At 41.5% G+C, this 13,412-nt stretch overlaps 1 protein-coding gene across 2 annotated transcripts in view; it reads left to right on the top strand.

The window, feature by feature from the left end:
• The window catches only part of LOC143275828 (endophilin-B1-like), a 47,891-nt gene extending 35,262 nt beyond the window's left edge, over positions 1-12,629 (top strand). For both annotated transcript variants that reach the window (XM_076580111.1, XM_076580110.1), the window contains 2 exons: positions 6,946-7,201; positions 10,893-12,629. In XM_076580111.1, coding sequence (XP_076436226.1) covers positions 6,946-7,201; positions 10,893-11,000 — 364 coding nt within the window. In that variant the 3' untranslated portion in view covers positions 11,001-12,629. The remainder of the gene's footprint in view (positions 1-6,945; positions 7,202-10,892) is intronic.
• The last annotated feature ends 783 nt before the right edge of the window (positions 12,630-13,412 follow it).

The following is a 13,412-nucleotide window of genomic DNA, read 5'->3' as shown; positions in this document are numbered from 1 at the left end:
ACTTTGAACTCAGTCAGTGGGCAAAGGTTAGTGATTGTTCTATTGGCAGGAAACTGGCTGAAGCTGTCAAGCTTTGTTACAAATAATAATGGTATTTATATAGTACTGAATCTAGCGCACAGTGTGACTGTTACAGTGTGAACAAGAGAGGCAAGGCCTTCAAGACTCACTTGTGATACACTTAAAAAAAAGAAAAAAATCCAAGCTTTTTATGTATTGAGTATAATTTCAAAATGTAATGTTTAAGATGAGAAAGATCAGTTTAAAGTAAATGAAGTCCCCTAGCATTAATTACAGAGTAATTTCCCTTTTTTACTATCTGCACCAAAACGTTTGCAAAATAAATAAAACTTCCATGCTCAGCAAAAGAAGTTCCTGTTTGAACAAAAAATGATAATAATGACTGCTCTTGTTGTTGTGTCAGAATATCAGATCAAAGTGCCAAGTTTAGAGAATACAAAAAATATAAATATAACAGTAAATGCAGTTTGCACATAATTAGGCTTCATTATTTATTTTTTTGTGCCCATACCAGAGGTGCAATATTGTTTTAAACAATATGACTGGAAAGAACTGAATTCTTCCTATTTTTATGCCAAATTTGGTGTCAACTGACAAAGTATTTGCAGAGAAAATGTCCATGTTAAAGTTTACCACGGACACACACACACACACACACACACACACAGACAACCGAACACCGGGTTAAAACATAGACTCACTTTGTTTACACAAGTGAGTCAAAAATGGTCTTACCAGCATGACCCCTCAATGTCGACTTAACTCGCCAATGGTGGTGCACTGTTCAGTCAACAAAAGTGGCCTGTGGTGGTGACAGAGTTAATGAGACCGACTTTGATGCCCGAGCAGTGCTGGGGCACAGGGCTGAGAGAGTTAAAGTGGTCCGGGGCACATGTGGATCAAAACTGGCCCTCCCTAATTACAGAGATGGATCATGATGACAAACCAGCAGACCTAATTCATGATATGAATAGTGTATTCTACAAGGAAGAACGGACCCCTTTCTTTTTTTTTCTTTTTTTTGTTGTTGTTCTTTTGTTTGTTTTTTTTTGTTTTTACTGAAACTAGTAAAAGTATGAAGACGTAAACAGTCATGATTTAAGTAGTACATTTTACAAGGAAAAAAGGATTTAAAAAAAAATTTTCTTTTCTTTTTTAATTTTTTTTACTGAAACTAGTAAAAGTATGATGACGTAAACAGTCATGATTTAAGTAGTACATTTTACAAGTAAAAGAGGATTTTTTTTTTTTTTTTTTTTTTTTTTTACTGAAAGTACATGAAGACCACTGTGAATTTCAAGTCTGATCTATCATTTCGTTGTCAACACGTCTTATTCATGGAACACACCTTGTCTCAGTGGAAATGGAAGGAGAGAGGGGTGATCTATCAGCACTGAAGCTGACTGCCCAGTCAGCCATCCACTGACACAGTCCGTTCTTTCTCTGTCTCTGGACCCTGCAATTGGAATGAACTACCTCTTTCGCTTCGTCAAGTCTCCACACTCAGCTCTTTCAAGTCTGGCCTTAAAACCCACCTCTTCCCAAAATAGCCTCCCTTGCCTGCCCTTCCTTGTCTTTAGTTTCTACAGTTTTAGAGTTATGCATGGGTGTGAATGACTGGTGCGAAAGCGCTTTGATTTGTCTCTGCACAAGGTTCAGCACTATATAAATACCATTATTATTATTATTATTGATGGCCTGAGGGATGAGTAGAAAGAGCATTTCCACTTGTCCACCTCCAGGTTTACGTGTCTCAGATGGCTGGCTATTTCCAGCCATGCCACTTGTATCAGTCAGTTGTCAGCCAGCTGTTTTAGGCCTACCATCGTCACAGCTGACAGATTTCTTTGTTGTGCATTCCGTTGACCTGTCGATGGTCAGTGCTGTATGTGTGAATAGGTTGTCAGTACTGCATACACTCGGCTTATGACAGCTGTTTTAGGTCTGCCATCGTCACAACTGACAGATTTCTTTGTTGTGCATTCCATTGACCTGTCGCTGGTCAGTGCTGTATGTGTGAATAGGTTGTCAGTACTGCATACACTCGGCTTATGACAGTGCATAAACACGCATCCTTGATGCTTTGAAAATGGAAAGGATATGCTAAATGTTCATCCAGGAGGGTGCCTGGGACGCTCTGAAAAATTTCTGGAACATATACATTAAAAAGAATGAAAATTATGTACCCGCCAGTCTGAAGCTGGCATTGTCTGTTGTGAATAAGCGTTGTTTCCCTTGGCCACTGCTTGGCCAAGAAGCCTGAAAGATTATGACTGGAAGGCACGCCTGTCCCTGGGTGTGTGTAGCAAAGCAGACTTGATTGTAATGTGCAGCAGAGAGTGTCGCTCTGAAGGCATTCTGGGGCCCCTTGAACCATGGTCAGTAAGTCCCTGGGTGACCCAAGATTTTTAGTTAACTTTTCAGAATCCCTGAATCCTTTTTCAGGGCTGTATGTGTGAAACAACTGTTCCTTGCGTGTGTGTGTGTGTGTGTGTGTGTGAACGGTGGCAGAATGGTTAAGACGCTCATCTGCCAATACAAAGAGTCCATGAGGGCCCAGGTTAGAATCCCGCCCTCACCCTTTCTCCCAAGTTTGACTGGAAAATTCGACGGGCGCAATAGCCGAGTGGTTAAAGCGTTGGACTTTCAATCGGAGGGTCCCGGGTTTGAATCACGGTGATGGCGCCTGGTGGGTAAAGGGTGGAGAATTTTCCCATCTCCCAGGTCAACATATGTGCAGACCTTCTAGTGCCTGAACCCCCCTCGTGTGTATACGCAAGCAGAAGATCAAATACGCACGTTAAAGATCCTGTAATCCATGTCAGCGTTCGGTGGGTTATGGAAACAAGAACATACCCCAGCATGCACACCCCCGAAAGTGGAGTATGGCTGCCTACACGGCGGGGTAAAAACGGTCATACACGTCAAAGCCCACTCGTGTGCTTACGAGTGAACGTGGGAGTTGCAGCCTACGAACGCAGAAGAAGAAGAAGAAGACTGGAAAATTCAAACAGAGCATCTTGTCATTCATATGAGATGATAAACCGAGGTCCTGTGTGCAGCACGCCCTTGGCGCACTAAAAAAGAACCCATGGCAACGAGAGTGTTGTCCTTTGGCAAATTCAGTAGAAGAAATCCACTCTGATAGGTACACAAAGATGTATATATATATATATGCACTCAAGGCCTGGCTAAGTGTGTTGGGTTATTCTGCTGGTCAGGCATCTACCCAGCAGATGTGGTGTAGCGCATATGGGTTTGTCCAAACACAGTGACGCTTCCTTGAGAAACTGAAACTGTGCGTGTGTGTGTGTGTGTGTATGTGTGTGTACTGTACCTCATCACTTTCTTTGGTCACCGAGTCGTTGTGCATATGATGTTTTGCGAGTGGTGGATCTCTTGATCAGGTGCAGGGTACATCCGTCCCTTTTGTGTGCAATATATTCCTTTGGGGTGTGTACGATAGGTTTTATAAGTCTGTTCTGTGTGTATATATATATGTACTTATCTCTCTTTGTTGTGTGTATGATATGTATGTATATCTCTCCTTTTGTGTGTGTTTGATAGTACTCACCGCTGTCTGCATCAGTATCTGATAGATGTTTCTGATGTGTGCATGACACATTTGTCTTAGATCTCTCAGCCATTCTTGACAAATCTCTCCTTAGTTTGTGATAAAATTTCTCCATTGTCTGTGACAAATCTTTCCTTTGTATGAAATACTTTTTGTCAGTTGTGACAGATCTGTTGATTGTATGAAATACTTTTTGTCAGTCATGACAGATCTGTTGATTGTATGAAATACTTTTTGTCAGTTATGACAGATCTGTTGATTGTATGAAATACTTTTTGTCAGTTATGACAGATCTGTTGATTGTATGAAATACTTTTTGTCAGTTATGACAGATCTGTTGATTGAATGAAATACTTTTTGTCAGTTATGGCAGATCTGTTCACTGTATGAAATACTTTTTGTCAGTTATGACAGATCTGTTCATTGTATGAAATACTTTTGGTCAGTTATGACAGATCTGTTCACTGTATGAAATACTTTTGGTCAGTTATGTATTTCTCCCTTAGTGTGTGCATGGGAGATCTCTCTGTCAGCAGTGTATATGATAGATCAGTCCATGGTGTCAGGGGCAGATGTTTTCATTGATGTGAGAAACCTGTTGATGCTGCCAGTGACCTGTTCAGGTCCATTGTCAGTGCTGTGTTGACTGCTGACTCCCCTCTTTGTTGGTATGATAGATCCCTTCATTGCCAGGGATCTGTTTGCGTGCATGTGTGTGAGAGTGCGTATATACGTACATATATGATAATAATAGTTTAATTCTCTTATGCCCTTTATTAGAATACAACAATGCTCAAGGCACGGGTGGAAGCATGCATCCAGTTAATTGGAATTGATATTTGATATGTGCACCTTCTCTCGCTCTCGTTCTGTCTCTGTCTTTCTGTCTCTCACTCTCACACGCAGGCACGCAAATTATGCACATTCACGTGTGCGCGCGCGCGCACATGCACACAGGAGCGCATAGCAAGCCACAATCTGAAACACAGTAGTGCAGAAGGCTTCGTCCTGTGTTTGGTCTGATGTCAGTAGTTGGTGTTTCGGCTTGGTGCGTTTGTGCACTTCAGTCTTGGAAGCTTTCATCCTTTGACGAGTCATGGTTCTAGTATTTGTTGGCGTTTTAACGTTGATTGTTATTTCAGCAGTTTTATTAACATTAGCGGTTGTCTTATAGGCTGGAATGTTTATATTTCTTAACATGCCTTCTGATCTTTTGGGGGCATAACAAAGGTACAATATATATTTTTAAGGTTGGGGAAAAAATTGGAAATAGTAGCTTTTCAGTTTTGGGTTCTGATTATTTTGTTTTATGGCTGTCAAAGGAAAAAAAAAACAATACTGGTGACTTTGTCAAGCACCTACTCTAATGTGTTATGCATTGTTATGTATATCAGACTAGAAATAATTTTTAAAAGAAGAATCCATCGGCTGATAACTGTGATCAGAGGTGCTGTAGCAAAATTCATCAGACGTTCGAACCTTTAAACAAATTATAATTATAAACATTTTTGTTTTGCCTTTTCCTGACTTGAACACAGGGTAATTTTATTGGAAGGAGATAATGTATAATTTCAATTTTTCAAATAGATGGTGGTTTTTGGTTCCAGGTGGGAACCATTAGCAATTACCAAGTTCTTTTTTTTTTAATTTCTCTGTTTGGCACATTGTTCATTCGTTCATTCATAGTTCTTCCTGATATGCGACTAACAGTCAGTTTGCCAATGTGTCTGTCGGTGCGATGCTAGGAGTATTTTGTCTTCTATAACTTTCCAAACTCTGATGCACAAGGATTGGGGGGGTGGGGGGGATCTTTATCATGCGTAATTGATCCCCACAGAGATTCCCATCAGTATTACTCCCATCAGTTGATTAAGCAGGGTTCATACAGGCTTTAGAAGTTGTTAAGAATTTGTAAAAATAAATCAAAGAATTATGAAATAGAACTGTGAAAAATCTTGAAATGATGCTGACATTTATGTATGCCACAGGGCAAGTAGTGAAGCATTTTTGCAGACATTTATATATACATCACGGGACACGAAAGAGGATACTAATAATGATAATATCAGTAATTTCTTTGCTGTCTTAGGTTTTGTAGTCAATGTTGACAGTTTATTTCTGAAGGAGCTGGTCAGTAGATAGGTTTCGTTTTTTCTTCTTTCTTTTTTTTAACCTTTCTTTTTTTTTCTTTTTTTTTTCAAGCCACTGAGTGTCGTTCTCTTCATTGCAAGCTGCAGCAAGATATCGTTGACTGTTGTAGATGCTGGTTGTTAGCGCTCAGCATTGTCAAGTTCTGTACACTGCCTTGTCAACACCAAGTAACTAATAACAACCCTCCCCCCCTGCCCCCATTCAGGGGTTAATAATTGTGCTTGGTGCAAAATACCTTGTAAATGCCATCATTTGTAAATGCCTACACCTCCCCCACCCCCCATTTTGGGTTAAAAACTGCTCGGTGTAAGATACCTTGTCAGCACCCAGTAACTGGTAACACCCTCCCTGCCCCTCCCTCCCTGCCTCGCCACCCCCACCTCCCCATTTAGGGGTTAAAAACTGCTCAGGTTAAGATAACTTGTAAATGACAAGTCATTTGTAAAAGCCTGAACCCCCCCCACCCCACCCCCCAACCCCTGTTTGGGTTAAAAACTGTTCTCAGGGTAAAGTGCTTGTAAAAGTCTAGTAACTGATAAATGCCTGCCCCCCATTTTGGGGCGACAGGGTGAGGAAAGGAGCTGGTTGAGGCTGAACAGAGGAAGTGAACTTGGTTGCCTTGAAGAGGATGACGGACAGGGGAGAGTAGGGCTGAAGGGGCGTGGGGGGTTTAAGGGAAGTACTGCGATGCTGAGGTCACCAGGGGGTGCTGCTGTGTTGTGTTGTGTTGTATTGTAGTATATTGTATTGTGTTGTATTATATTGTGTTGTATTGTATCATATTGAATGTAACGTATTGTATATAAGTCTTTTGTCACAACTATATATCCCGGTGTGAAATACAGGCTGCTCTCCCCAGGGAGAGCGTGCTGTTGCTGTGCAGCGCCACACTTTTTTTTGCTTCTTTTCTCCAGTCTTGCAAGTGTATTTGTTTTCCTGTCAAAGTGGATTTTTCTACAGAACTTTGCCTGGGACGACCCTTCTGTTTGCCTTGGGCTATTAACGTGCGCAAAGTGCATGCTGCACACAGGACCTCGGTCTATTGTCTCGTCAGAATGACTACCACTCAGGGCGGGTCCACTAGTAGAGGGGGAGGAAAGTCTGGCGGGTGTGGGGTTCGATCCCAGATTGTGTGGCTGCCTGGTGGGGCGTGGTACCACCAAGGGACCATCACTCCACGCCGCCTGTGGTTTTTTCAGTTACAATGTCAACTCCAGCGCGGGCAGCTCTCCACTGGCCGTGGGTGGAGGTGGTGGAGGAGGTGGTGGTGGTGGTGGTGGTGGTGTGGGGGCCTTCTCCTCCTCTGCAGGCAGCGGGAGTAGCGTCCCTTTGCGCCCCTCGGCCCCGCCCGCCATCGAGGTGACGGCGCCCTCCCCGACGGAGAAAAAGCAGGCGCGCGTTTTGTATGACTATGACGCGGCCGACAGTTCAGAGTTGTCCCTCTTAGCGGACGAGGTAACGCTCTTTTGTGTGTGTGTCTCTTCTTTTCTTTTTTTTTTGGATGCTGACCTTGACCTTGACCTACCTTTTTAATACCTTTTTTTTTATTAACCTCACTTAGTTCCCACCCTTGCACTTTGGGCCGGCCTTTTTCTTCCGTCACTTGTTAACTTTTAACCTTTAACCAGCCGGTTAACATTTAACGGAGCTACTGCACGCTTTTCTAACTCCCGCTGTTTGCTCTGGTTCCTTTTTCCGAAAGTAGCGGTGCCCGGCTAACACACCTCACTTCCGATTATTGATGAAAATAACCCAGCACACGCACCTTGTTTGTTCAAACGTTTTGGCTGTTCTGGACTAACCTGTGTGACCCTTTCACTACTGCTAGTCGTCCTTGCTGTTTTTTGCCTGTCGCTCTGTGCGTGCACGTTGTCTGGTCTTGTCTTGTCTTGTCTGATGCTGGGTGTGTGTGTGGTGTGTGGTAGCTGATGGAAATCACTCTGTGTCACTGATTGACTTTACCAACCGTTTGTGGCTAACTCTTCGCTGGTTTCTTTCTACTTTTACTTCTTCTTCTTCTTTTTCTTCTTCTTCTCCTCCTCCTTGTTGTTCTTCTTCTCTTTGTTCTACTACTACTACTACTACTGTTACCTCTTCTTCTTCTTCTGCTACTACTACCCGGTACTACTACTACTACTGCTGCTGCTGCTACTGTTACCTCCTCCTCCTCCTCCTCCTCCTCCTGCTCCTCCTTCATGATTGTGTGAAGAGTCATTGGGGTACCACTCAGAAGAACTTCAGAAGAACTGTCTCACTTGTTTCTTCTTCTTCTTCTTCTTCTTCTTCTTCTTCTTCACCATTTTCTTCTCTTTTCTTTCTTTCTTTTTTTCTCCTCCTTCTCCTCCTCCTCCTCCTCCTCCTCTTCGTTTTTCTTCTTTTTCTTCTCCTCCTCCTCCTCCTTCATCATCTTGTTTGTCATCACGCCTGGTCTGTCCACCCAGTGTCACTGACTTGATCTCATTATCGCATGTTGTTGCTGCTGCTGCTGTTGTACGCTTTAGCCACAGACACGGATGGCCAGTCTGTGTGTGTGTGATGTTGTTTGATGGTTGAGAGCAAGGCAGGCTTGGGCCCGTAGGTTCTTTTAGCTGTTTGTTGCTGCTTGTGCATGGTAGTGTTGTGTCTTGCTCCAGTTTTGATTGCCGCTACTGATGACCACCATGTATTGTGTCGGTCGTGAAGGCTGTCGCCACCACGTCTGTGGTGCTACAGTAACTAAACTCATTTATGGTGGTGGTGGTTTGGAATATGAATGTTACTAGGGGGGAAAAAAATCTACATAAGTGTGGTATTGTACATAAATGTGGTATATTGTTATTGTAATTTAGATTAAAAAAAATTGTTAAAAGATTGTACTTTACAGGCATGATGCTGCATGTCATGTGTGAATGTTTTGAACCATTTGCAAGTATGTATGTTTTTGTTTTTGCTATAAAAAAAAAGTAAATAAAAATGTATACATACATATGTTTATCGACAATTTTACTCAAAAGCTTGTGTCTTCTTTGTATTAACAGATTAACTTCTTTGCTTTATGTTGATGTTGAAGTGTATGTGGTTTTGGTTGACTGAACAGAACAACTATGAATATATATATATATATATATATGCTGTGTTGTTTTAGGAAAAAGATACCCACTGTACTGCAAATATTGTTTGTGGGGGTGAGGGGGGGGGGGGAGCGAGAGAGTGAAAGAGAAAGATACTGAATCTGAAGTTTTTCTTTCCTTTTTTTTTTTCTTTTCTTTTTTATTTATTTATTTATTTAATTTTTTAGTGTCCATACTTGACCTTGTGCACTATTAAATGAAACACTGATTAGTATTGTTGTCATTGTGGTTCTTTTTTTTTTTTCTTTTTTTTTAAGACACCATGCTCACTTCGCAAGGTACATACTATTTATATTCTGCCATGATGGAATGATATTTATCGTGTGTGTGTGTGTGTGTGTGTACATGAGAATAGCAAGCAGTGACAAGTGAAAAACTGTTCGTCAGTCGTCCCAAGTTTTGATGACACAGAGGAATTTGCATGTTGGATGTGTGTGTGATTTCCTTCAAGTGTATGCTGTGAGATTAATCTGTGGCAACTTTTGTCTCTGCCTTCAAGTCGTCCAAACACACCCCTCCCCTTCCCAGTGTTTCGCACTTATGACAGTGGTTGGGGGGGTGTGGGGGGGTTGTTTGTTTGGTGGGGGGTGGGGGTGGAGATGGGGAAGGAAGAGGGGGGGGGGGGGTTTTAATGAGTGGTAAGTGTAATGAATGGAAATGGTTGGTGTCACTGGAATTTGCAGACATTTTTTTTTTCTTTCTCTGCCCCAGCACACATTATCCACTCATTCCCCTTACATGTTAATATATATATATATATATATATATATATATATATATATATATATATATATATATATATATAACAGTGTCATTTTTAAATCCATGGGTTAGGAGGAGTTTGAGAAATGGAATTGGTTTGAAATTGTTGTTGTTGATATGTGTGAACACTTAAAAAAAAAAAAACCTCTTGTGAGTGTGTGTATGTGTGTGTGTGTGTGTGGTTATCACATACTCAGTATGCAAAGTTAATGGTCTTAATCTCTGTGTGTGCTTGATGTTTCAGCTATGATTCAGTATCTGTGTGTGCTTGTTTGGTACTGCCGATGGGTGGTGTGTGTGTGTGTGTGTGTGTGTGTGGCCGAGTGCAGTAAAGTCATTTTCGGGGCTTGGCGGAGTGTGAATTGGTTATTTTCAGCACACTGAATCTTAAGTTCACGTACAGACATGTGCTGTGCAAATGCCTTTCATTTTATTGTTACGATTATTATTGTTATTCTTGTTGCTGTTATTGTTATTATTTGTGTGTGGTGTGCTTGACTAAGTGTGTGTACTTATGTATGTGTACACATTCGCATGCTTGTGTATGAATATGTGTTTGTATGTGTTGGTATGTTTGCTCATATGCATGTGTGTGGGGTTGTGTGTGTGTGTGTTTATGCATGTGTTTGTGTGTATATGCGTGTGTGTGTGTGTGGAAGGCGGTTGCTGAGTACATATGTATGTTTGAGTGTATGTATGCATTGTGTTTGTGTACGTGTAATTTGCTTGTCACATTTTAGTGTTTATGTGCAACATTGATGTAATGTGTTCTGTAAAAGAACATGTGTTTTATAAAGTACCTAGAGCAGTTTTCTGGATAGTGTGCTATATAAGTATCTCAGTTATCATTGTTATTATCATTATTTTTATTGTTAGTAGTAATATCAGTGTTATTATTATTATTATTATTATCAGTCGTTGTTGTTATTATTGTTGCTGTTATTACTGTGATTATTATCATTATTATCATTTTTGTTATCTTTATTATTAGTAGTAGAAGTGGTAGTAGTAATTGTATTGTTGTTGTTATTATTATTATCATTATTAGTGTTGTAAGTGTTGTTGTTGTTACTGTAAATAGTAGTAGTCGTGTTATTGTCGAAAGTGATAATGGTATTGTTATTGTTGTTATTATCATCAGTGCCATGACGATGACGTTGACGATGATGATGACGATGACATTGACAATTATGATGACAATGATGATGACGTTGATGATGACGATGATGATGACGATGACGTTGATGATGATGATGATGGGCGTGGTGTTGCAGCTAATCGTGGTGCACAAGGTGGCGGGCATGGACCCTGACTGGGTGATGGCGGAGCGAGGGTCACAGCGAGGCAAGGTTCCTGTCACCTACCTGGAGGTGCTGGAGTAGTGGGTTCGAGCCCCTCCCAGGCGGGTGGGGGTGGCACTTTGCTACTGGGGATCCTTTCGTTTCTTTCCTGGGATTTTGTGGGTTGTTTTGTGTGTGTGTGTGTGTGTGTGTGGATCTTTCCTTTTGTTTTTGTGATTTTGTTGTTGTTGTTTTTTCTTTTCTGTGATGTCGTAGTGTTATATAGTAGGTGGCCGTGGCAGAATCGGTGAGCCGTCTTGGAATGAATGGTCTGTACCATAGGCCTGCGAGTGTGTGTCACTGCACCGTCGTCATCCTTTTCTCCAGTTTTCTTGGGGTTGTGGTTTTTTTTGTTGTTGTCATGGTTTTGGGGGGGTGGGGGGTGGGTGGGGGTTGTGTGTGTGTGTCTTTCTTTCCTTTTATTTTTGTGCTTTTTCATCAGTGATGCCACTGTGTTGTAGGACGTGTTTGAGGTCAAACCAGTTGTTTTTGGGTTGTTTTTTTTTAAAGAATGAAAAAAAAAAATCTCCCTTAGATATTGTTTTTTGAACATAGTGGTTTTTATATAATGACTCACTGATTTTGTTGCTGTTGCTGTTATTGTTTGTGTGTGTTGAAACCTATAGTGGTTTTTATATAATGACTCACTGATTTTGTTGGTGTTGCTGTTATTGTTTGTGTGTGTGTGTGTGTGTGTTGAAACGTGTTTTGTAATGTGGAAAATGTCTGGACTTTTTGTGTTTTTTTATGCGACTTTGTTACAGTTTGCTTTCTTATATTTGTATTCTCTCTTTTTTTTTCTTTTTTTGTTTGGGGGTGGAATTGGATACTGGAATTGATTGCCTGTAACTTTTTTTTTTCTTTTTTGTTGTTGTTGTTGCTATTTTGAATGGCATGTTTATCATCTTCCAATTTGTATGTGTGTATGTTTATCATCTTCCAATTTGAATGTGTGTGTGATGTTTATCATCTTCCAATTTGTATGTGTGTGTGATGTTATCATAGGGGATGAGGTCTCTGTGTGTGTGTTTGTGTGTGTGATTCAACCAGTTGTTGGTTTTAGAATGCACTTGTGGACTTAAGGATGGTTGTGTGTGTGTGTGTGTGTGTGTGTGGTGTAGGGGGCCTGAGGTGTTGCTAGGTATGTGAGGACAGGACACAAGACTGTATGCAGGGGACTGGGGAAGGCACTGAAATTATGGGGGAATGGAGTCCTGGACACTGCTGTGGTTGACATGTTGTTGTTGTTGTTGTTGCTTTGTTATGCACCATGTTTATGCAGAAATGTACGGCATCATACACACCAAATACAGTCACACACACACACACACACACACATGTGCGCAAGCACATACACATGCGCACACATAGACACGTGGGCGTGCACGTGTGCACACATACACACATACACATGTGAGAGCATGGTTGTGAAGTATATGGCTAGTTTGAACCATGTGATGTGGTGCTCTGAACTGTATTGGCCTTGACACTTTGGATGGAAGTCCAAAAAAAAAAAATGTGTGTGTTTGTATGTGTGTGTGTGCGTCCTTGCGTGTGTGAGAGTCTGTGTGTTTGTATGTGTGTGTATGTGCACGTCTGTGCGTGTGTGTTTTGCCTTGCTCCTGCACTTAATCATGAACGTGATTCAAGAATATTGTGTGAAACAAAATACTTTGCTGTGTGTCGATGTGTGTGTTTGTGTGTGTGTGGTTTGTACATTCTCCCTCTGCCATGACGGCTGTTGATCAGTGAAACATATGTCAGTGTGTGTGTGTGTGTGTGTGTGTGTGTGTGTACAGCTGTGTGTCCTTTCATCTCCTTCCTTAATGCCAGTCTGACCTTGAAAGTCTGACCGCTGAGAAAAGTTGCCACAGCTACGATGAACTGAAAGTCTGGCTGCACATGCACTTACACTCTCTCTCTCTCTCTCTCTATCTCTCTCTCTCTCTCTCTCTCTCTCACACACACACACACACACACACACACACACACACACTCTCTCTCTCTCTCTCTCTCTCTCTCTCTCACACACACACACACACACACACACACACACACATACACGTATGTACTGTCTTCTCTGTCTTAGTGTTTTGAGCCAGCAGTACTGTGACAAAAAAAAATTAAACAGATCCAGACTGTCATGGAGGTGACATGGGGAAACTCGTTTCTGGGACAAGATCCTTGCGAAGGATCTCATATATTTTTGTCTTTTCTCGCACAGTATTCATGCGGAGGATCAGATACTTTTTTTTTTTCCCAACTTAGCTTGACACTTGCCTTCATGGCAGAACGCCCTTGGACTGTAAACGGAGTGCATTGTTTGGAAGAATGGAGTCGTCTGTTGGGAATAGTACAGCCTGGTTGTGTTTGAAACTGTGGACAGGACCCTTGACTCATGTGTCAACTACTGGACAGATGCAGTGGCCCAGTGGTCACAGTGCTGGATTCTGG

The sequence above is a fragment of the Babylonia areolata genome, chromosome 31, assembly GCF_041734735.1.
Source record: "Babylonia areolata isolate BAREFJ2019XMU chromosome 31, ASM4173473v1, whole genome shotgun sequence".
Taxonomy (NCBI): Eukaryota; Metazoa; Mollusca; class Gastropoda; order Neogastropoda; family Buccinidae; genus Babylonia; species Babylonia areolata.
This window is presented reverse-complemented; position numbering and strand designations above follow the sequence as displayed.